This window comes from Rhamphochromis sp. 'chilingali' (genome assembly GCF_963969265.1).
Source record: "Rhamphochromis sp. 'chilingali' genome assembly, chromosome: 2".
Lineage (NCBI taxonomy): Eukaryota > Metazoa > Chordata > Actinopteri > Cichliformes > Cichlidae > Rhamphochromis > Rhamphochromis sp. 'chilingali'.
In genome coordinates, this window is record NC_137930.1 from 6,920,861 (window position 1) to 6,941,960 (window position 21,100).

The window sequence follows — 21,100 nt, forward strand, 5'->3', positions numbered from 1 at the left end:
ACAAACAAGCCTACGAGTCCACAATGAAACGGCTATATACCAAAGAGAGACAAGGTTGTTTTTTTTAGTCGACCTTGTGGTCTACTTTGTTTTTAAGTACAGAAAGTCCTAAATTTATTGTGTCATAATGCGAGCATGTAAGCTTACAGCTTAACAATTTAATTAAGTTCTACATTTCAGTTCAACAATGCGTCCTGAGGTTGGGAAAGCTGTTTCATAAGCACGTTCTTGCTTTTACAGAGGCCAGAAAGACAAGCCAAATATTTCATGACGCTGTTCCTCATATAAACATTTCAGTTCCTCTGCACATTATGCAAGATCAGCCAAGTTAAGGGCGTGATGCACTGAGAACTACTCAGATGTACATCCAGGCATGTACATAAAAAATGCATACAAATACAGAAGGGGGAAAAAACAGCTCCCAAGACATGTCAATGAACTCCCAATGAGAGTGTGCAGGTTGTTACAGACCACGTCATTTTACATAACAGAGAAGGCCTAAACACACAATGCTCAGGCAAGACCTCACTAAGCCCTGTGAGAAACGGGGAGAAACACACAAACAACCATTACCCATGGGAATAAGTCAAATCACTGTGCTAGCATGTTATGAAGACAAATACCATGACATTTCACCTCGTGACATATCTGATCTTCCTAAAAATATTCTACCATGTGAAGCTTATTCTGAACACTTTGTACTACTGGAAACCAGCTGGGTTCAGTCTGATGCATGCACTGATTGGTTTTTTTAAACATATTTAGGGGCCTTTTTGACAAATGTGAGTCCTATTCAAAATTTTTAAAAGCCCATAATTACAGTAAAACTAAAACTTTAATTGTCACATTACAGGAAATAAAAATGTTTACCATAAACATTTATCTCAAAATTAAACATCATGCTTCTCTTATGATATGGTAACTGATAACGCTGCATTAAAACTACAGGGAGTAGTGAAGGCTGCATTCTGATCTACAATAACAAAGCAAGTTTACACAGCAAATTATTTTAGAACAGCTTCAAAATGTCTTTCAAAGTATGAACAGGAATGCCTATCATATCACGCCACACCCACTGGTGAATGACTCCCATGAGTCTTGAAGAATGATTCAGAATTGAGTGAAAGCACTCACCTGTAGTATCTGGACTGCAGATAAGTGGAGCAGACAGCCTTGGAGACATGGCTGGCTGAGCCAAAATCAATGACTTTGACTCTGTAGGGCTGTCTGGAGGGGTCAACCAGCATGATGTTCTCTGGCTTCAGGTCAGCGTGAATCAAACCCAAAGACTTGAGCTTCTTTAGGGCTGTTGCCACCTGCAGGAATTAACACAAATACAAAATATGATTCAAAATGGTGCTCTGCATTTTTTTTAGCCCATTAAAAACTAGGTGTGCCAGCTCTAAAAGCATCATCATACAATATGTCCTGTATCTTATGTGTTTCTATGGCAGAAAAGAAAAGTTTGTTTTACCTGCTGCAGAATAGGCCTGATGATTTTGAGTGGCAGTGGGCTGAACTTGTTCTGTTTAAGAAAGTCATACAGATTTTGCTCCAACATCTCAAACACCAGGCAGGTGTGGCTGCGGTGCTGGAAGCACTCCAAAGCACGCACCACATTGTGCTCCTCTGCATTCTCACTGCTCAACCGTGCCAATATCTCAACCTGGAACAAAAGGAAATAACATAGGCTCAGACTATCAGCTGTTAAAAGATTATGGGAGAGAGAGGAAAAAAAGGCAAATTGAACCGTTTCTGTTGTTCGGTTTTGGTGTGATGCTGCAACAAAACTGTGGGCATGCACAGAGTAACACAGCAGCAGATTTCAGCTAACACACTAACAACAGACAGTAATTCACAGTTCCTCACCTCAATCTGTCCCTGACGTGCATAAGACGGATGGTTCTTCAGTATTTTAACAGCCACCACTTCACTCGTTCCCCTCTTCCAACACTTTACCACCTGGCCAAAGGTGCCACGACCCAGAAACTCCAAAACCTCGTAGCTGTTCTTCTGGGAACACAGAACCTCATGCTGAACTAACTGGTAGTCACCATCTCCTGACCCAGCTCTAGTCACTGTAGCTCCAGCCACTGCCTCGTTACTGCCATTTGGCCTGATTTCAGATCCATCCACCCTGATTCCAATGTCTGTCACACCTTCCACCCTGTTGTGTTGAGCAGGCATCCCTCCACCTCCTAATCTGACAGTGTCTGCAAAGTTCCCAGTGTTGGTTTGCAACATGGCCACTGGAGGAGGAAGTGAAGGCAGAGCAGATACCTCCTCCACTATCTGCATGGTTCCGACACAGTTGTTTCCCTGCAGTTGTTCTCCACTTTCACCTGTCTTCTTTTCACATTTCTGGATGGCAGCTGTGTCTAAAAGTTTGGTGTATCCTCCTGGCCTCGGTACTCTTCTGTTTCTACCACCGTCCTCTTGCGTTCTGATACAGGCCCTACTCAGCAGCCCACAGTCCAGGCCTCCTCCTGCTGGAGTACCACCACTGTCCCTATAAAGCCTCACTTCCTGTGGGCCTCTGCCTCTGCTCTGGCAAAGAGACTGCTGATCCTGGGTCCGAGTTGGACCTTCTCCTAGGTTCTCTTCACTCTGTATTCCTGCAGTCTGCAATGCCCACAGCCCCCCTTCTCCGAGCTGTATTCCTGCGTGCAGTCTCCCTGAATCAGCCCCGACTGAGGATGGGACAACGTTGTTGGGATATGCAATACCGTAGTTGACTCCGATCACATAGGTTTTGGGTGGTGGTCGGTGCTGAAAGGCTCTGCTGGTGTTATTACTGCGGTGGGCTTCACCTATATGTCTGCTGGTACCACTACTGCTGGTTCCTAAGGCACTTGTTTGAGCTGAGTGCATCTGTGATGGGTAGACCAAGACTTGTGAGGCCATACCTAAAGAACAGAAACACAAGCCACATTAATCATTTAAAGCATGGCAAAACAAACTCACACCAAAATGCTACATTCAAAAAAAAGTAAAGAGTAGAACCAAAGTTTTTTCTTCTCCTTCACCATTCTCTCGAGCCAAGATTTTAAACAAAAAGAAAAAAAAATACCAAAGGACACCAGAGCAAATACACATTAACTCATCATTTCACCATTACAGGAAAGGGGAACTGGCCTCCTGTAATGAGAGATGGGGGAAGCCCGCTGCATCTCTGGCCTGTCTCTGCATGCTATACTCAAGGGTCAGTTTCACACAAGCAGAACCACACTGCAAGCAGTACTGGAGGGGAAAATAATCCACCATAAAGGCACGATGAGTTATCAACCAGTGACATTTTACAAATATGGCAATGATACTGAAGTAACAGTGCTTATTTAGATTAGCATCAAAACCAAAATCAGAAGTAACACCATCTGTAAGAGAGGACGCTGAACTGTAGTAGCTACTGCTTTACTTTATGGCCTTTGCAATGCTGTAGTCCAAATGATCTAACAACGATTCTTTGATTAAGGCACACCTCACTCCCAAATCCTAGAAGCATATTAGATCAAAACATGCATTAAAGAAACTTACACAATCTTCATGTCAAGCACTCACTTTTCTATTCAGTGCTTTCTACTTTAGGTAGTTGTCTATTACTGATGTTCATGTATTAATGGAAACATTTGTTCAGCATACAATGTGATCTATGCTGTAAAAATGTAAGAGTTCACATTTCTAAAGTCAGAACACTGTGGTAGCACACCAGGCGTATACTAGCTAAAGTGTGATAACATGGTTAGAAACCAATGTGACACAATGTGGGGGTCATGATAACTGTGTATTGATAGTATTAAAGTATTAAATATTCATGTCATGCCTACAGCACAAATAGGCTTTCTCAAACTGTTTTTATGCTTTTGTAGAGTTACAGTTAGACTCATCACCTCCATCCACTCGGATTTCAATTTTAATTTCCCAAAACAAACGACAACAAACACATTCAGTTATAGAGCCAACTAAAAGAATACAGACTTTTTTTCTTAAAGATTTTGTACAGATATCTTTTTTGGTGTGTTTCTTTTTTACCAAAATAATTGTGGAGTGAAAATTTAATACTGTGATAGCCCTGGAGCACAATCTACAATGTTTATTAATGTTAGATGCTTTGTTGAATTGGATTACATGTTTTAAATCACAAATGACACTGACGTTATAGACCAAGGTTTAGGCCAGTTTTCTCAGCTGACAGTTCAAATCAAATTCTAATTAGATGCAGGCCTATTCAAACAACATGGATGTGTATTCAATGTTCACAAAAAGACAGAAAGGCAGTATAATTTTATGGAAATCTAAAGCATAAATTTTACTGATGGTTTTTATTGGGTAACTGAATTTATAAGAGATGGGGTATGGGCAGGAGGCTTTTTTGGGGGAAAAAAAAAAAAAAACTTTCAGCAAAGTGTAATTCAAGTTGTCTTGATAGGATTAGGACTGTTCCATGACCACTGGGCTCTGACCAGCCAGTATCAGGTTTCTTTTAGACTAGATCAGGTGAGCAAGGACTAACTGGTGGAGAAGTGGAATAAGAAGAGGGTCTCACCACACTGAGTGGGGTTGAAATCAACCAGGTAAGACTACTGTGGCTTGATCCGTTTTTATATCTGAAAACAAACAGCAATCTTTTAATTAATCCTTTATTTTCTCTTCCAAACTGAAAAAGTACCTAATGCCCCCAAAGCTGAACAAGGACTTTTGTTAACCCTTAAACTCTTTTAAGTGAGCAATGTCCATCTGTCCCACAAAACAGTTAAATCATTGACTAGAGTGGACACATTAGGCCGAATTATTAATTATTCAGACCTTAATGAAGCACTGCTGGCATTACTCACATCTCCCTGGAAGTTAGGAATATACAAACAAAGGAAAGTGATTATGCAGCCAAAGAACAAACATGCTTGATTTAGTTTTACACCAAATAGGATATGATTAGAGAACAGTGTTAGCCATTGTGTAACATACATATTTTAACATCCCATTGTCTAATGCTACACACTACTATAAAATATTTGCCTTCATTTATTCTTTTCCTGCAACTTTCCTTTCATTGCAGCAAGTCTGTACACCGCGATAACAGGCATAGGCAAAGGCTGCAGCCATACTTCCTGAATGCCCGTGTTTGGCTGGGTTACATTGGGACTCAGGTGATTCCAGTTTGACGCTCATGAAGCCGGCTGCGTTAAGCACAAAATTTCATTCCAAGTGCCAATGCAGGTTGAGACAAGCAGAGGGGTGTGCCTCAAAGTCAACATTAAAATAAAACACACCTCTTATTACCAGCAGGGCTGATGTGTTTCACTAGACAAACTGCTGATGGACAGTAACACTTGCAACCACACTTTTCTCTCTCAATATAGATCTGTATTCAGACTCTGGTTAACAACAATATTACTCAGAGCAGAAATGAGCTGGCAAATAGCTGTGGAGTGTGGCTGTAATTAAAATTCTTGCTGACATCATTGTAGTCTAAAACCAAACCCATATTTTTCCACTGCCTCCCTCACCGCTACCTTTCTTCATTCAACAACTACAGCAGCAAATTTAGCAAACACTAAAAATAATCTGATGGTGCTACAGGAAAAAAAAAAAAAAAAAAAAAAAAAAAGCGACACCACCATATGGCTGATGCCAACATCTCCACCTTCCTACGCTTGCCAATATGTCATTCCAGTCTCTGGGGGCCACCGACACAGCCAGTGCTGCTCTGCCTTCTCACTGCCAGGCTTAGGTAGCCTGATATCCCCACAGGATGACGAGACCCAAGCCTGAAATGGAGAGCCACGACACACACAAGTGTTTGCGTGTTTGTATGTGCTCACGGGTCCAGCTAGCGTCCACCCCACAGTTTGTTACTGATCAATCTAGAGGCATGTTAGCACACGGGGAGGGTGATGTGTGCCTGGCTGTGTGTGTGTGTGTGTGTGTACGTGTTTGGGGGATGGGCAACACCAGCCGAGACACCTGTTGGAACTTATAAACTGACAGGCAGCAAAGTAATTTACTCAAACTCACTCAAAAATACAAGTGCGAACTTTTACAGGTGTTATATCTTTACTAAGGGACAAAAATGTGTCAAATAAAGTCGTTTTTTCAGTACATAACTTTTTCAAGTTAGCATAAGTTAACAAAATGCATAGCTAAAGTTACTTAAAAATGAACACACATGAAAGGGCACACTAAAACCACACACCTGAATAGCTACCGTGTGCCCTAGCTCTAATTAAGCACGTTTTTATCGCCAACAGTTTCCAGCTACAGGGGACAAATCGAAGTTAGCAGCTGTTAGCAAACAAGCTAGCCATGAGCGAAGTACTGTCAACGTTAAAGGGACATATGAAACAAACACCAGCGCAGCACACAAAGTCCATTTGACGCCCAGCCTTGCCAGATAAGGTGACATACCTTCAACAAAACCAGTAAATCGTATCGCCCAGGGTGTGAAAGAGCTGGCTAGCAACGAGGACCCGCACCACAGTCGATTCCTGCAACGGTGCTGCTCCTGCTGCTGCTGCCATCTTGTTCAACGACGAGGACACACCGAGCGACTTTTCGCACATTTGAAGCACTAAATAACGCAAATAACTATCTATTACGAGAGCCCGACGTGACCCATGCTTTCCACAGCCGTCTCGGGTTGCGCCGAACGTCACTCTTGTGCCTGCTTAGGACAAGGAATCCGTGTTTCTAAACTTTTGCATGTTAATACGCCTCGTCCCCCACGGAGATAGCTGCTGGCGGGCGGCTAGCTGTTGCTGCTGGTTCGGTAGCTTGTTGCTTCTCCGCATGTGTGGAATGTTGGGGAGGGCAGAGGGAGGGGACAGTAAAATAATAACAGTGCTGTCTCCATGAAACACTGACTGAGCTGCAACGTTTGATTTCTGTTTAGATGTGCCAGAATTAAAACTTGTTTTTAACAATCTGTTCATTTCATCATCTTTTGAACTTTATTACAGTACTATGAATTTGTATCCACTCCAAAAAAAGATGCTTTGTTTTTACACGCATGGCTTCATCAGCCCCCATGTTCACCACAAGTCAGTTGATAATGTTTATACTTCTTTTAGCTCATTCTAGCTCACTGTGCTGGCATGATCCCCATGTTTAAATAAAACACTCTCTAGCTGAGCTGTGACAAAGAAAATGGCACAAAGGACAGTCGGTGGCATGTAATAATACACCAACACAGGAGTACTGGTTGCTTCTGGTTCTCTGGTCCTAAATTAAAGTTGCCTTTTGTGTTAGCGGTGATCAGCTGAAGCTTCTGTGTGCTGCTATTTTTGAGTCTTTTTAGGGAATCAAACAGAATCACTCATCGGTAATAACTGGATTGCACACCAAAGTGATAAACACAACACTCAAAGATGTTTAATTGTTGTTTAATTCTTAAATAAAATGTAAATTCAAATGTTTTGTTTTCTTCTCCATCACATCCACAGTTAGTATGCATACAGCTGGGGGAATCAGATCACATGTATATTGATGCAGAATAATTGAAAGCAATAATTGCAAGTGTCATTTTGCACATTACTTCATAATACTTTGCTGAATGTAGCCATCATATTAGGTACACCTGTTCAACTGCAAATATATAAGCCAAATAGCATTGCATTGTAGCAACCTGCTTTTCAAGCTGAGCATCTGAATGGCAAAGAAAGGTGATTTATTAAGTGACATGGATGTGGGTGCCAGAGGGGCTGGTCTCAGTATTTCAAAAACTGCTTATCTACTGAGATTTTCCCACACAGCCATCTCTAGGGTTTTTGGAGAACGGTCCAAAAAAGGGAAAATATCCACTAAGCAGGAGTTCTGTGAGCAAAAATACCTTGTTGATGTCAGAGGTCAGAGGAGAATGGCCAGAGTGCTTCAAGCTGATAGGATGGCAACAGGAACTCAAATAACCAAGCCATGCAGAACAGCGTCTCTGAATGCACAACAGTCCAGCCTTGAGACAGATGTGCCACAACAGCAGAAGTCCACACTGGGTGCCACATCTATCAGATAGGAGCAAGAAACAGAGGCTACAATTTGCACAAGCTCAACAAAATTGTAGTTTCATTTTATGCTGTGACGTTCAGATGGTAGGGTCTGGATTTGGCGTAAACAGTATGAAAACAAATGTTTTTGACTAACTTTTAGAATATTTGAATTTAATTCAAATATTACATGAACTCTTTGGGAATGTCAGCCTTTTTCTTTCGTTATTCCTTCCTCTTGAAAGGTTTAAAAGCAACTGTAAAATCTAAAATCATAGTGTATAATTTTAGATATGAAGATTGTTTTTAATACATGGCTGAAAATCCTTTGCAGTCAATGACTGCTTGAAAGTGCACCACCTCCCTTGATATGTTATGCCAGGCCTGCACTTCTGTTAAAACCCTTAAATTAAAGCTGAAAATTTAAAAAAATTATAATTGTCCAATAACGTTCAGAGCTTACTCTATGTAGATTTAGTAGTAATTAAGATTACGGACAAAATGGCAGCCAGGCAGTCATAATATAAGTGAAACAAGTTAGCTATTGGATTAGCCAAAACACACCCCAGTGCAGTTCAGGACAAGACAATGCATGTTAGCGTTACAACAGTGCGAACTTAGTCAGCTCTAAAGCATTCAAAGTGCATGCTCCCATCATGCTGTTGCACTTATTTCTTGGTTTCTTTGTAGGCATGTTCAAAAACATTAAAATAGTGGTCATAATTGCCAACAAAACTTAATTCAAACACACGCTGTTTTGAAGAATAAGTACAAGTCTCCCTCTGGTTATAAATTGCTCTTATGCAAGTATTTGATCGCACGCTTTTTATTGCACAAACGCAACGCCTTGTACTGGTTTTTAAATTTGAGATCTGGCGCCACCTACCGCTATATAAGTGTATTGCATGCAAGCAGCCTAGCGATACACAGAAGAATGCACCAAATCTTATTGGAGTTAATAATGAGAGCTCTATTATAAAATCTTTAAACGTTTTATTTCCCTCACAGTGTTTTTGATGAACGCAATCAAGCTCTTTGATGTGAAGATGGATTCAAAAATAAACACAGACTGCTGTGTGGGACGTAACGCTTTATTGTCATGTTCAACGAACATTCAAAGTGTAGTCAGTGTGATCAGTCAGAGTGTTATTCATTTGGGGAATGGCTGACGTCATTCTGCCTGAAGGAGTGAAACAGTGTTACAACCAGCTGTGTGGTAAGTTGTAAAATATGCACGAGAAAAGCCAAACCCCAACGAGAAGTGCTTGTTAAAATGAAATGTTCCAGCTTCTTAAAAACAATCAAAAAATCAATACGTAAACATCAGTTAAATTAAAATAGTTCGAGTTGGTCAACAACACAAGTCCCTTGGTAAAAATTACAGTACAACATATAATGCAGGTTATTTTCATTTTATCTAATATGCTGGAAACTATCTCACTTACTGCGGGTACAAAAAGTCTGCACACCATTATTTCCAACAGATAAACGGATCCTTTTCTTTTTCTGTGAGCAGGTATAGAAGAGATTCAGATCATCTTTTTGTTTGTTGGTTTTTTAAGTCCAACCTTCATCATTAAAGGAAACTAATTTACTTTATAGTGAAGAATTTGTTTAGCTGGGTTATTGTACATATTTCTGAAGCTACTGCAAGGAGTCCCCTGTCTGTTTAAAAAAAATCCACTAGTACTTACAGATGCATGAACTAAATGCTGCAAAAAGATTAAGGTGTATAGTTTTTGTACCCTCTGTATTCTCTTTCAGTTCCAGTGTAAAAGACAGCATGCAGGCATTTGCTGTCTTGCTCATTCTTTCGCTTGTGTGAGCTACACAACTGCTTAGAGTGCCAGTTAAACGGTGCCACGAGCAGTAAGTTAAAAAAACGTAACGTACTGATGCTTTCTAAATACTTTAAGGCTTTTACCCATCACATATCTCACTGAAGGGGTCAGCTTTGTCAACTCATCAAGGAGCTCTCTGCCAGTGTTTTAGAAGAGCTCCACCTCACCTGTCAGGAGCTAACAGGAAGGAGCATTCAGGCAGATTCACTAAAACACTTTCCCCCACCCCCACAAATTCGTTTTAAAAATACTCAGTGACTTGTTTATCCTGAGTAAACAGATTCCTTTTCAAATATACTTAAATGACCCTTTCTAAGTAGAGATTGTGGCTCTTTTTTGATAAATGTAATAAAGCAAACACATCTGTGAAATACCATAACATCTCCTGGCAGCTCCTGACAGGCGGGGGCAGCACTGGAGCTTGTTGGATGTTGGGGGGAATTTCCTAAATTAGGAAAAAGGATTGTGTAAGAACAGGAGACCTGGGGGTTCAATTGTAAAGTCGGCAGTTTAATTTGCTGGTAATGACAGCAGCTAACTTCTTTCAGATCCTATATCTTCCTACTTTGGGACACTTTTATGATACATACGCTGACACTTTATCTTCCTGAATTCTTTCTTTAATTGAATATTGCGCAAACTAAGTCATAAGGACTCTACCACGTATGGTAAAGATGCAGAATACCCCAAAATATTAGTTCTGGGTATTAAACTGTTCCGAATGATACCCTGCCATGCTATAATACTGAATACAGGCTCATCCAAGACAGCTGCTAATAGGTCACAAATATGAGGTTTGACATTTTTCCAAGCTAACAACTTTGTGGATTAATGTAACTGAGATGTGAGTCTATTTTCTAATCGACTTGGTTTAAGGTGCATACTTCTCTGGGCACCTCCCGTGACTGTTTTCTTTAAATCTTAACCGTTACTAGTGAGAGGAAACCGCAAAAAATCACAGACTGCTCTCCACATTTCTCTTCTCCCTCCCTGCAGAGTTTATGTGTCTGTGCCGGGACTCTCTCCTGGTGCCAGTATTTTCTGCAGGGTCTTTTGATAGAATGGGGAGAAGACCAGCTTGTTGTAGTTGACAAGGCGACTGAAGTGAACAGCAAGCTCTTTTAGCTCCTTGCTGACTGGAGCCAGACCTCCTGGCAGAGGAGGAGGGGTCTTATGTTGGCTGGACTCCAGGGAAGCCAGAAGGTAGTTGTGAACCCGAGATTCTGAGAGGAGAGAAGAGAGTTTAACTGTCGCTGACAAACACCTTCACTGAACTGTGCACCGCTGGTGTTGCCTCTAAGGAAGTAAGAAGTAAGTGCTCTTACCCATCAGCATGCGGACTGTGTTGTCTGGTTGGATGGCGGCGGAGATTTGCCCCTTCAGAGCGCTCTTTCGGTCAGCTGAGAATGGAGAGTAGCCATGCTGGCTTAGACACTGACTCAGCTCAACACACAGTTTCTCCCCAATGGTTGCCAAGACCTCCTGTGCACTAAATGAACTTAGGACAGATCACAAAAAAAAGCTTTAGTTTTATAACAATACAAGTTGTTAAGTTAATAAGCTTCACAACAAAAGCCAAGCTTTATGCATCTTCTATCCATAGTTTTCAGTCATGTAACTAACTCGCTACCCTAGTGTGCAAAACCTTACTCCATTATGATGGCTAACAGTGGACAGTCGGTAGTATTGTGGGACAAAAGTGCTTTTTTAGCCATCTGTCTTGAGCTAAAACTTCTTGGATTTTTTTTTTCATTGGAGAAAAGCTACAACCTTTAATATATAATAAACTTATTTTACTGATACAATTAACTTTACAAAAAAAAGCTGTATGTAATCAGTACTTCATAGCCATCTATCAAACACTGTCTCAAAAAAATTGTAACTGCTTTGGCCTCTTGTTCTCATGTTCACAAATTAAGCCAATTTAGAATAAATGGCGTGGCTGTAGCTCAGGTGGCAGAGCAGGTCAGCCACTAATCAGGTCGGTGGTTCGAGCCCAGGCTGCCTCCTGGCTGCATGCCAAATATCCTTGGGCAAGATACTAACCCAGGGGTGGGCTCAGTCCATGAGGGCCGGTGTCCCTGCAGGTTTTAGATCTCACCTTGGGTCCACACACCTGAATCACATGATTAGTTCATTACCAGGCCTCTGGAGAACTTCAGGACATGTTGAGGAGCTAATTTAGCCATTTAAATCAGCTGTGTTGGTTCAAGGACACATCTAAAACCTGCAGGGACACCGGCCCTCGTGAGATTGCCCACCCCTGTACTAACCCCATGTTTGCCTACTGGTGGTGGTCAGAGGGCCGGTGTCCGGCAGCCTCGCCTCTGTCAGTGTGCCCCAGGGCAGCTGTGGCTACAATGTAGCTTGCCATCACCAGTGTGTGAATGGGTGTGTGGCTGAAAGTAGTATAAAGCGCTTTGGGGTCCTTAGGGACTAAGTAAAGCGCTATTCAAATACAGGCCATTTACCATTTAAATAGTTAGTACAAAGCACATCTTTTAAAACTGTTGGAAAACACACAAACTCCACAGAAAGGTTCCAGTTGACCAGAAAAAAATAAACAAAAACCCCCTTAACATAGTGACAGCAAAGTCCAAAAAAGTTGTCCAGAAATTAGTGGTCCATCTTTCATATACAATTCGTGGAAACAACACTACTCTTGTCTAAATGAGGCTAAACTAGTCACATCACCACATCTGTGAAACTGATGGAATCTACAGTGTCTCTCTTTATTTTTGCTGAATTCAGATCAGGCACATTGCAGAATATGTCAGCATGGGACCTTTCCAGAGAAAGTTACCTTGAAATTCAAACTAATCCTAAGTCGTTCAATTTACGCATTAATGCAAGTCAAATTAAATCCACTCTGGCTCAGTCATATTTGTCCACCTTTGTTTATTCACATAGAGAATAATTAGTGCTTGAGGAAGTGAACTGAAAGAAATGAAGGCAAATTTGGCCACTGTAGCTTTAAATATAAAAAAATATATATATCTTTGTGCTTACGGTGTATGCATGTCTGCAAGCAAGACGTTAACAGTGTTTTTGAGGGTCTCCATCAGTCCTGGCAGGCCTGAGATGGCCTCCCCAGTTGTAGTGTAGACAATGAGCAGCACAGAGGAGAGAAGAACCAGCTGTTCAGCCTCCTGCTGCATCTCCTGGAATCGAACCTGATCCATCAACACCGTCTGTAGATAAAAGCAGAGGAGAATTTTAGGATGAAGAGTACAACACCAGAAGTGAAATTTAAACAAGCGCTGAGATACAATGAACCAGGATTTATTGGGTTTACCTCCGGGAAGGTGTCTGAGTCGTGGTCCCACCTGAGCAGGCGAAGATAGGCATGATTATGAACACTGAGGGGGTGGAGTGAAGAATCAGATGCAGCACCACCTGTTGCTGCTGAGTCTTGCAGGCTTTTTACTGTATCCTCAAGCCATTTCTCAGTGAAGTCTAAGGCATCTGAAGGAGAAACGATCATTGTTATTATTCAGTATAATAATAGCAGTACTAGTCAGCGGTATTACATCATTATAGAATATAATACAGGAGTCTATAACCAAGATTTTTTCAGTTTTCTGTATTGTTAAATGTAAAAGGTTCAGACTACACTAGACAGAAGGGCTAACATACAAATATTTTGAGTAGAGCAGAGATGCACAGTGGTATAAGATGAATTATTAAGTCTATGTGTAAACACTGCATCAAATCAAAGCTGTTGCGTGCTGCTGAAATTCACCTGATTTTCAAAAAGTATAACAAAGAAGTGGCATTCACACAGGAGTGACTACACCCCTGTACATCACATGCTTTTTAAAAGCATTCAATCATTGTGTAACTTATAACTGCAGTATTTGTGGGTTGACAGATTGAGTATTTCCCTTTTGTAAAAAATAAAAAATAAATACGTTAATAAAGCAAACAGTCAAATTTGAAGATGTTTGGTTACAGAAAAATGCAATTTTGTATCCTTTCTGATCTTTGGATATCTCACAAACAGCAATGAGCAATTAGAAAACAATGGACGCCACAAACTGCATATATAAAACACGCATATAGCTGTCACAATGTTGGCTTGTGAAGTCAGATTGCAAAGCCTCAAGCGTTTGTTCAGGTTTTGGCATCCAGATGTCAAGACCCCCGCTGCCTGATTCTGATGAGGAGCATAATTAATAAAATAAAGATTATGTTGTATTTGATATGACTGGAACCTGGATGTTGAGCTGATACAGTCCTGAGTCACAGAGCAAGAAAACTGAGGGCCATACTCCAACAGAAATCCACATAACTAGTCTTTTTGAGTCACCCTTTGCTGGCCAATAAAAAGAATACAACCTCAGTGGAAAGTCTGACTTTGCTTCACTTTTCACATCTGGAAGCTACATCCATGTTTTATACAGTCTGTAGTACATCTTATTAGAGCTGCAGCTCCTACAGTCATGTTCTGAATGACAAATGGGCAACTGTTTCAGTCTTGCTACAGAGGTAATCAGTGGGTATCACAGTACTCAAGATGGTGCAAAGGACATTGCACAATGTTAACGTCTACAAATCTACCAGCTAATGAGAGATATGTTTTGGGGTTCTGTATTTCATATTGCAGGTGATTAGTCTGAATACAGTAGAATTAGACACTGCGGGTTGTGTGCTATTTAAATAATCATATGTAATGTTTAAAGCTAATAATGCTCATAACAGTAAATATGAAAGTTGTATCCCTTACTTGGTTGTTTCTCCAAAAACTCCTGGAACTTGTTCCTCTCATATTCAACAGACTGTTGCATCAGATGTGGTCTGATGCTGCTCAGGGCAAAGTTAGCCATGTCCACCTTCATCAGGTCCAGCACTGAAAATATGGCCCTAAAACATGACAGATGGAAAAAATGGGCAAACTCTAAGCACTGATGATGAAATATACACATTTCATGACAAGCCAAACTTTTAATTCAGTCTTGGTAAGTCTGGATCTGTACTAAGAAGTTGTTAATAGCGCTTTGAGCTATAATCAAAGAACAGTCGCTCTTATACAAGCTGAGAGCTGCATGGTCTGATGGGAATGAAATTACACAATCTAAAAATAAACCACAGCCTGGAACATGCAGAGCTAATGATGACCTGTCTTCCATGGCTTACTTGAGCAGAGGCACAACTTCGGTGATCTGCTTCAGCTTCTGGATGTCCTCGTCTCTGCTGGGGGCGCAAAGTGAGCCCATCATCCACACAATGAACTGGGACAGACGACCGATGTCAAGAGCTCCATTTTCAGCTTGCTGCTGGATCAGGGGCAAGTCCAAAACCTCCTCAATCTGAGAGCGCAGACGACCGTGGCCTGGTAGCAAGAAAGACAGCAGTGTCTAAAAGAGGGGAGACGAGAGGTTAAAAGAGGTTGGTTAAATCTAGAGAAGGATGATTGAAGAATACGAATGAATGCAGGCTTCAGCATCTCACCTCTTTGATCTCAGCCAGAAGTTTGATGGCGTGTTCATATGACGGTGGATCCTCCTTCAGCTGGGCTTCCAAACAATCCCAGAATGCTTTGTGCATGATCTCCTTCACTCTGCGCTCCAAACTGTTCCAGAACAACACGCATGCTTTTATATCTGCAGCAAGAAAGAACTCACACTGAGGAAAAGATCCAGTCCTCACCTTCCTTCAGGAAGCTCCGCGGGTTTGATTTGAAAAGCCTGGTTCACCATTATTTCATGAGCCAAAGCCATGTTGGTGACTCCTTTAGCTGTCTCCATCAGTTCCTCCACAGAGACAAACCTGGGTGGGCTGGCTAGAAAGAGAAAATGTATATATTTGTACACAATTACACGTCATTCTTTCAAAAGATAAAGTTTCCTTCATCTGGAGAACACACTGGATATAAACCCATTTACTGAGCGCATTATCTCTCACTTCCAAATGGATTTAGTGTGAATGTTTTACAAGCAGGCAACACTAAGTGCAATAAGCGTTGATCTCCTCAATTCATCAGTCAGAGTCTAAACAAAGCTCTCTGTTCAGCAGCACACCTGCCTTTAAGCAAAGCCTCTGTTGTTGTGGCTCACGGCCATGAGCAAAAACAAAAAGTCACAATGTTCCACTCTCGTGAAGTCATCATCTGCACAAATCTAAATCTGGGAATAAACACATGAGAACATTTTCTACATCAGAACTGACAAAGTTAATCTTTTTCCGTCTTATACAAGTCCAAGCTGTTTTTAAGTGGACAACACTGTGTCACATATTTAGTAGTACTCATGTGGATATATGGCTTTGGAGGAGTATTTTGTTTTGAGGTTTTTTTTTACATTTTCGAGGGCTAGCATCCTCCACAGCTGGAGCTAGAATTGATGTTTGGACTTTCCAGACCCCTTTGCAAGGTTTTTAATGTATACCGTGTCACAGTTTACTGTGTTCAGCACACAAACCAAATGATATTACCTGCCAAGCATCTTAGAAAACATGGCATTTTAATACAGAACGCACAACAACGAGGCAAAGTAGTCTGTCAAATTTGGTGTGTCCAGGTTTAGTAAACCTACCAATCAATTCATAACCAATTAGTTGTCATTACTGAGAAGGTACAGCTGAATCTTCAGAGGTGGATGATGTATATACTGCATGGACAGTGTAACCGATAACTGCTAATTGCAAATGCTTGTATACATCTATCATTCTACTTCTTTTTGCAACCTACATTTGGCTAGCTCTAGATAAAAATCAGTCAATCAGTAATAAACCCATCACACAGCCTCACTGACATGAAGCGTCTCTGTACACAGTTCTCACAATTCTACTTATTGACTCACTGGCAGTGACTGCAAGAGCCAAGTTGGTCAAAACAAGCAAGCAACACAGACAAGAAGATTTTATCTGCCAACGCTTGAAGGCATGTGCCTGTGAACTGAAGCATTCATGGTCTGACTCCTGTGGTCAAAAACAGGGCAAAGATCACATGTTTGAACAGAAGAACTGAGCTGTTCTCACAGCATGCAAGAAGAAGGGGTCCGAGCCCAACTCCAGCCAGACTGCTAAACCATCTGTGCTGCCTCTTTCAGGACATATTCTCACATGTATGTAGAAGGTCTCACAGCCAACATGTTTATGGATGACCTACCCTCAGAAACACAGGCCTGCAGGGGAAGCAAAGGCCTGAAATGACAGTGAGCAGCAGGAACCAGTAAATCTTTTTTGAAAACGTACTTTTAGGTAGAGGTGGGCGGATCGATCCAAATATCAATAGTATCGACACCAACGCTGGTATCGGTATCAGAGCAATACTAGAGTGACAGGGTCGATAAATGTATGTATATATACTTTTTTAATGAAAGAATACACCTCAAGCATGCACTATGAACAATGTCTGAACCTCTGTGTGTTGATTGTCACATCTATTTATAGCCTATATAGCACATTCAACCAACAGAAGCTGACCCAAAGTGCTTTACGGGTGGGCACATTTATATTCCGGGTTTCAAAGTACATGAAAAGCTGAATAGTGTTTTTTGTTGTAATTACTAATTATTGCAGTACGTAATCACAATCACAGTAAATCACAGTGATTTAGTGGTCAACAAATGTGTTCAAAATGAGTAAATTAATGATGATACATCTCATAAATCACGACACACTGCTCGTCCCTAAATAAGGTGCCTTTACAGGTTTAAAAGTATCGGCATTGGTATCAGCATTTACTTGGTATCAGATGGATACCAAGATATGCAGTATGACACAGCACTACTTTCAAGGATGTGCTATTGTTCAGTTTTCATTTCAGTCACATGACAGGCTGTGACACATTTAATCCAGATCACATTCATGTGTTTAGCCAGTTTATTCAGTTGAATTAAAACAAAGTTTCACAGAAACTAACCAGGAAGTCTAACAAATCTGATGCTTTTACAAAGTCTCTGTTATACGATCATGATCTCATTAGTTAATGAGCAAGCCTGCAGACAGTACTGAACAGTTAAAATAAGCCTGATCACCTTGTGGAGTGTTGCCTCTGTGAGGACTCGGAGTGTTCGCCCGGACCCTCTTCCTAACCGTCTCCCCAGAAGCCCCCTGCCTCTGCTCCTCCTTCGACTCCTTGTCTCCTCCATCCTCCATGTGGTCTGCCTCCTTTGGCATTCTGGAGTCTGCAGGAAAACAGGTGACATGGAGATTTGAATGTGCAGGGATTTGAAATCTGAGAGTCTGCTTTTAAGAGCCCAATCACTATGATACAGCCACGTCTTTGTAGAAGGATGTATAGCAGGAAGCAGTGGCTGTCACGTGAAAGGACCTCACTTAAGAGCACAAAGAAAAAGAGATGTGCAGATTTGTTTCTGTGGTGCTCAAATGATGACATCATCTGGACTGGTAAAGGATGAGAGAGGGGAGGGGGGGATCCGTGTGGCAGTGCGATGCTAAGACTGAGGAGGTGAAGTAAACAGAACAAAGCCTCATGGGTACTGTGGCTGTCCTCGCAGGCTTCGGTAACGGTACTAACCTTGTCCTCGGCAGCCCCGGGGGGAAGAGACGCGTCTGATGTGGAGCTCAACTTATCTAACGTTAGCTTTATAGTCAGCGTGAACGCCGCTTTCTGTTTAACAATAACAACACAACAACAAAGCTTTATGACACCGCTACTCCTTCATAACCCAGACACACGTTTATTCACAACTTCACCGCCGCCAGGCACCGCGCTCAGGAGAAGAAAGGCTTTGGTTTATCCTCGGAAACTCCAGCTTTTTTATTTACGTCGCAGCCCTCCTCTGACGGGTTGCCGCTAATCAAGAGACGCTTCCTGGATTGGGTGGGGCTAGCGTGACGTAACAGCCGAGCCCCCCCTCCCAAACGCACACACACACGGACACAGCGGCAGAAACGTTACATTTATTAGGGCCCGAGCACTGAGAGTGATGGGTGACATCTGCAACTCAAATTTCTCTAGGAAAGCTTTAAGGAGTTGGTCTTTGGTTACAGTGAAAAGTGTGAGTTTTTGTTAAGGGTGTGACCCCAGCAGTATTGATGAAGAAAAAAATTAGTATAAGTCAAAGAAATCCAGTCTGATCAGTACCAGAATTTTCAGGCGTGATGACAGACCTGCCCTGAACAGATTGATATGCCCATTGTCAGGAATATGCAGAGCGCCACCTAGTGGGAACAGGAAATGTCATGTCTTTCACTTTGATATACTGATTATCACAGGTTCATCAGGTCCACCTCAAAAGCGGTGAATATTAACTTCAGTCCCTCATGATGCTTCAGTGAGAAAATTAGGAGTTGGCCCACTCCTCTAATGTCATGAAGGCTTTCTTGTTATGTGATCATTTTCATGGAATATTGCAAAATGGCTCAACAGCGCCCCCTACAACATTTAAAAACATCAGCCTCTGCTCTGTGTTTCATCTATGATTTTGAAACCTGGTAAGCTTATGTAAGCTATCAAGATGTACAAAAATGTCTCTTGGAGCAATATCCCAAATCCAACAGGAAGTCAGCCATTTCAAAATTAAAGTGTCATTTTGGCGACACCTTCCCTTCTTTTCAGACCTCGTACATTAGATTGACTCGATCTCCAGTGCAGGGGATCTAAAGACCTTAATGATGTTAAATTGCGAAGCTTTTTACGTTCAGGGAAACGGGGTGGTCATGGCGGCACGTGGAGTTTCAATCACTCGCCAAAAAGCATTAATCTGCTGTCACTCAGAAACCAAGTTCAGTCTCTCCCAAACTTCGTATGTATGAGTCGAGAGTCAAGCTCGGAAATATTTGATATGCCATTTGTCAGTAATAGTTAGAGCGCCACCTAGTGGGACGACTATAATCATCATTGAATGAGATGAAATTTTAGCTGGTGGTTCTACGCATGAATTCCATCCATGTGACATAAGATCGGACATGCTGGGTGTAGGTGTTGGGCGTGTCTCGATGCCCTGGGGTGCGAGGACCCTCAAAACGCTGCTCGCAGCTTTAATTTGATTGTAATTGTCTAGCTGCTCAGATGTGAAGAAGAAGAAGAGTTTCCTTCTCAGACATTTCCAAATAGATTTGATTTCAAAAGAACAAAAGTACATTTTACATGAATTTCTTCTTTGATAGACAATAACTGGCCTTCCTATACATTCCTATATATGGATGGTAGAAATACACAAGAATGTTACAAAATATCAGCTAAAGGAAGTGATAAGGTACAAATATTTTGTTACTGTACTTAAGAGGAATTTACAGGTATCTGTACTTTACTTAAGTATTTTTTTCAACCATCTTTTTTTACTTTTACTCCCTACATTTTTAAACAAATAGCTGAACTTTTTACTTAAAATTTCAGAACAGGCTCGCTACTTTAGGTTCAAAGGTCAAACTGGTTTGAGCCTAAATGGGGGTGGGGGGGTTGTCTCACACAAAGGGATGAAAGAGCAAAAACATAAATTATGCATAATTTATAACGCTATATAAGACCTATGTTTTACTTTCTTACTTTGAATACATTTCAGAGCTTGTACTTTTTCACTTGAGTAAAGAAGTTGAATCAGTAACTTTCACTGGAGTATTTTTTAACACAAGTATCGGTATTTCTATCCAAGTAAAGAATGTATGTACTTTTGCCACATTTTCAAAAGATACACTTCTCACCTCATTGTTTGAAACACCTGTTCAGCTGATATATTTAACTAGCCAGTACCATGGCAGCAACTTAATGCTTTTAAGTATGCAGACACAGGGAGGAGATGCTGCTAAAGTTCAAACTGAGCATCAGAGGAAGAATGGTGATTTAAGTGACTTTGAATGTGACATGGTTGTAAGAGCCAAAAGGACTGGTCTGGGTATTTGATAAACTGTTGATCTATTTAAATGTTTCCCCACATTACCATCCATTCTATCTAATATTATATCCAATTTGCTGTACAATGAGGTTGAATGCCTTTTGGAAAACAAAAACATACATGCTGATTGATATCAGACGTGTTACGTGTAACAGATTTACAGAAAGTGAACATTGTTTTTGAGCAGGTTATTTTAATGCAAACTCACGCCATTGTTATGAAAGTTTGGAACCACCCCCTCAGGTTTTCAGTCAGAAAACGGATCTACAGAGAACTGAGGAGTGTGAATGAGTGGTTTCGTTTTATTTTATTTATTTTTTTAAACTCTATTAATGTTAAAGATAAAAAAAAAAACAAAAAAAAAAAAAAAAAAAAAAACCTCTTGAAATATTTAAACAGCTTAGAGTCTAACACATATAATGCTTAGAGTAGAAGTTCCCAACGTGGCCACCTCAGGCTCTCTTCCAGAAAACAGTTCATTGGC

At 41.1% G+C, this 21,100-nt stretch overlaps 2 protein-coding genes across 5 annotated transcripts in view; both read right to left on the bottom strand.

The window, feature by feature from the left end:
• hipk3a (homeodomain interacting protein kinase 3a) overlaps positions 1–6,768 on the bottom strand; it is a 30,753-nt gene extending 23,985 nt beyond the window's left edge. For all 4 annotated transcript variants that reach the window (XM_080874391.1, XM_080874389.1, XM_080874390.1 and 1 more), the window contains exons 1-4: positions 6,403–6,768; positions 1,870–2,906; positions 1,475–1,666; positions 1,135–1,316 (exon numbers count right to left, since the gene is read on the bottom strand). In XM_080874391.1, coding sequence (XP_080730517.1) covers positions 1,135–1,316; positions 1,475–1,666; positions 1,870–2,904 — 1,409 coding nt within the window. In that variant the 5' untranslated portion in view covers positions 2,905–2,906; positions 6,403–6,768. The remainder of the gene's footprint in view (positions 1–1,134; positions 1,317–1,474; positions 1,667–1,869; positions 2,907–6,402) is intronic.
• A 3,874-nt stretch (positions 6,769–10,642) lies between these two features.
• On the bottom strand, positions 10,643–18,580 carry tcp11l1 (t-complex 11, testis-specific-like 1). The gene is made up of 10 exons (XM_080875922.1): positions 18,297–18,580; positions 17,794–17,943; positions 15,464–15,596; positions 15,266–15,386; positions 14,951–15,171; positions 14,541–14,677; positions 13,110–13,279; positions 12,824–13,005; positions 11,140–11,312; positions 10,643–11,037 (listed from the first exon to the last, which is right to left on the bottom strand). Exons 2-10 carry the CDS (start codon positions 17,933–17,935, stop codon positions 10,814–10,816), a joined length of 1,503 nt encoding a protein of 500 aa, XP_080732048.1. The 5' UTR covers positions 17,936–17,943; positions 18,297–18,580; the 3' UTR covers positions 10,643–10,813.
• Between the last annotated feature and the right edge of the window lie 2,520 nt (positions 18,581–21,100).

Excerpts from the sequence above, each read along its gene's own strand:
- tcp11l1 (XM_080875922.1), bottom strand. The coding sequence starts at position 17,935 with ATGCCAAAGGAGGCAGACCACATGGAGGATGGAGGAGACAAGGAGTCG. Across the intron at positions 15,387-15,463 it reads GCGGAGCTTCCTGAAGGAAG|TTTGGAGCGCAGAGTGAAGG; the intron begins GTGAGGACTGGA and ends GTTCTGGAACAG. Across the intron at positions 14,678-14,950 it reads GAAGTTGTGCCTCTGCTCAA|GGCCATATTTTCAGTGCTGG; the intron begins GTAAGCCATGGA and ends GTCATGTTTTAG.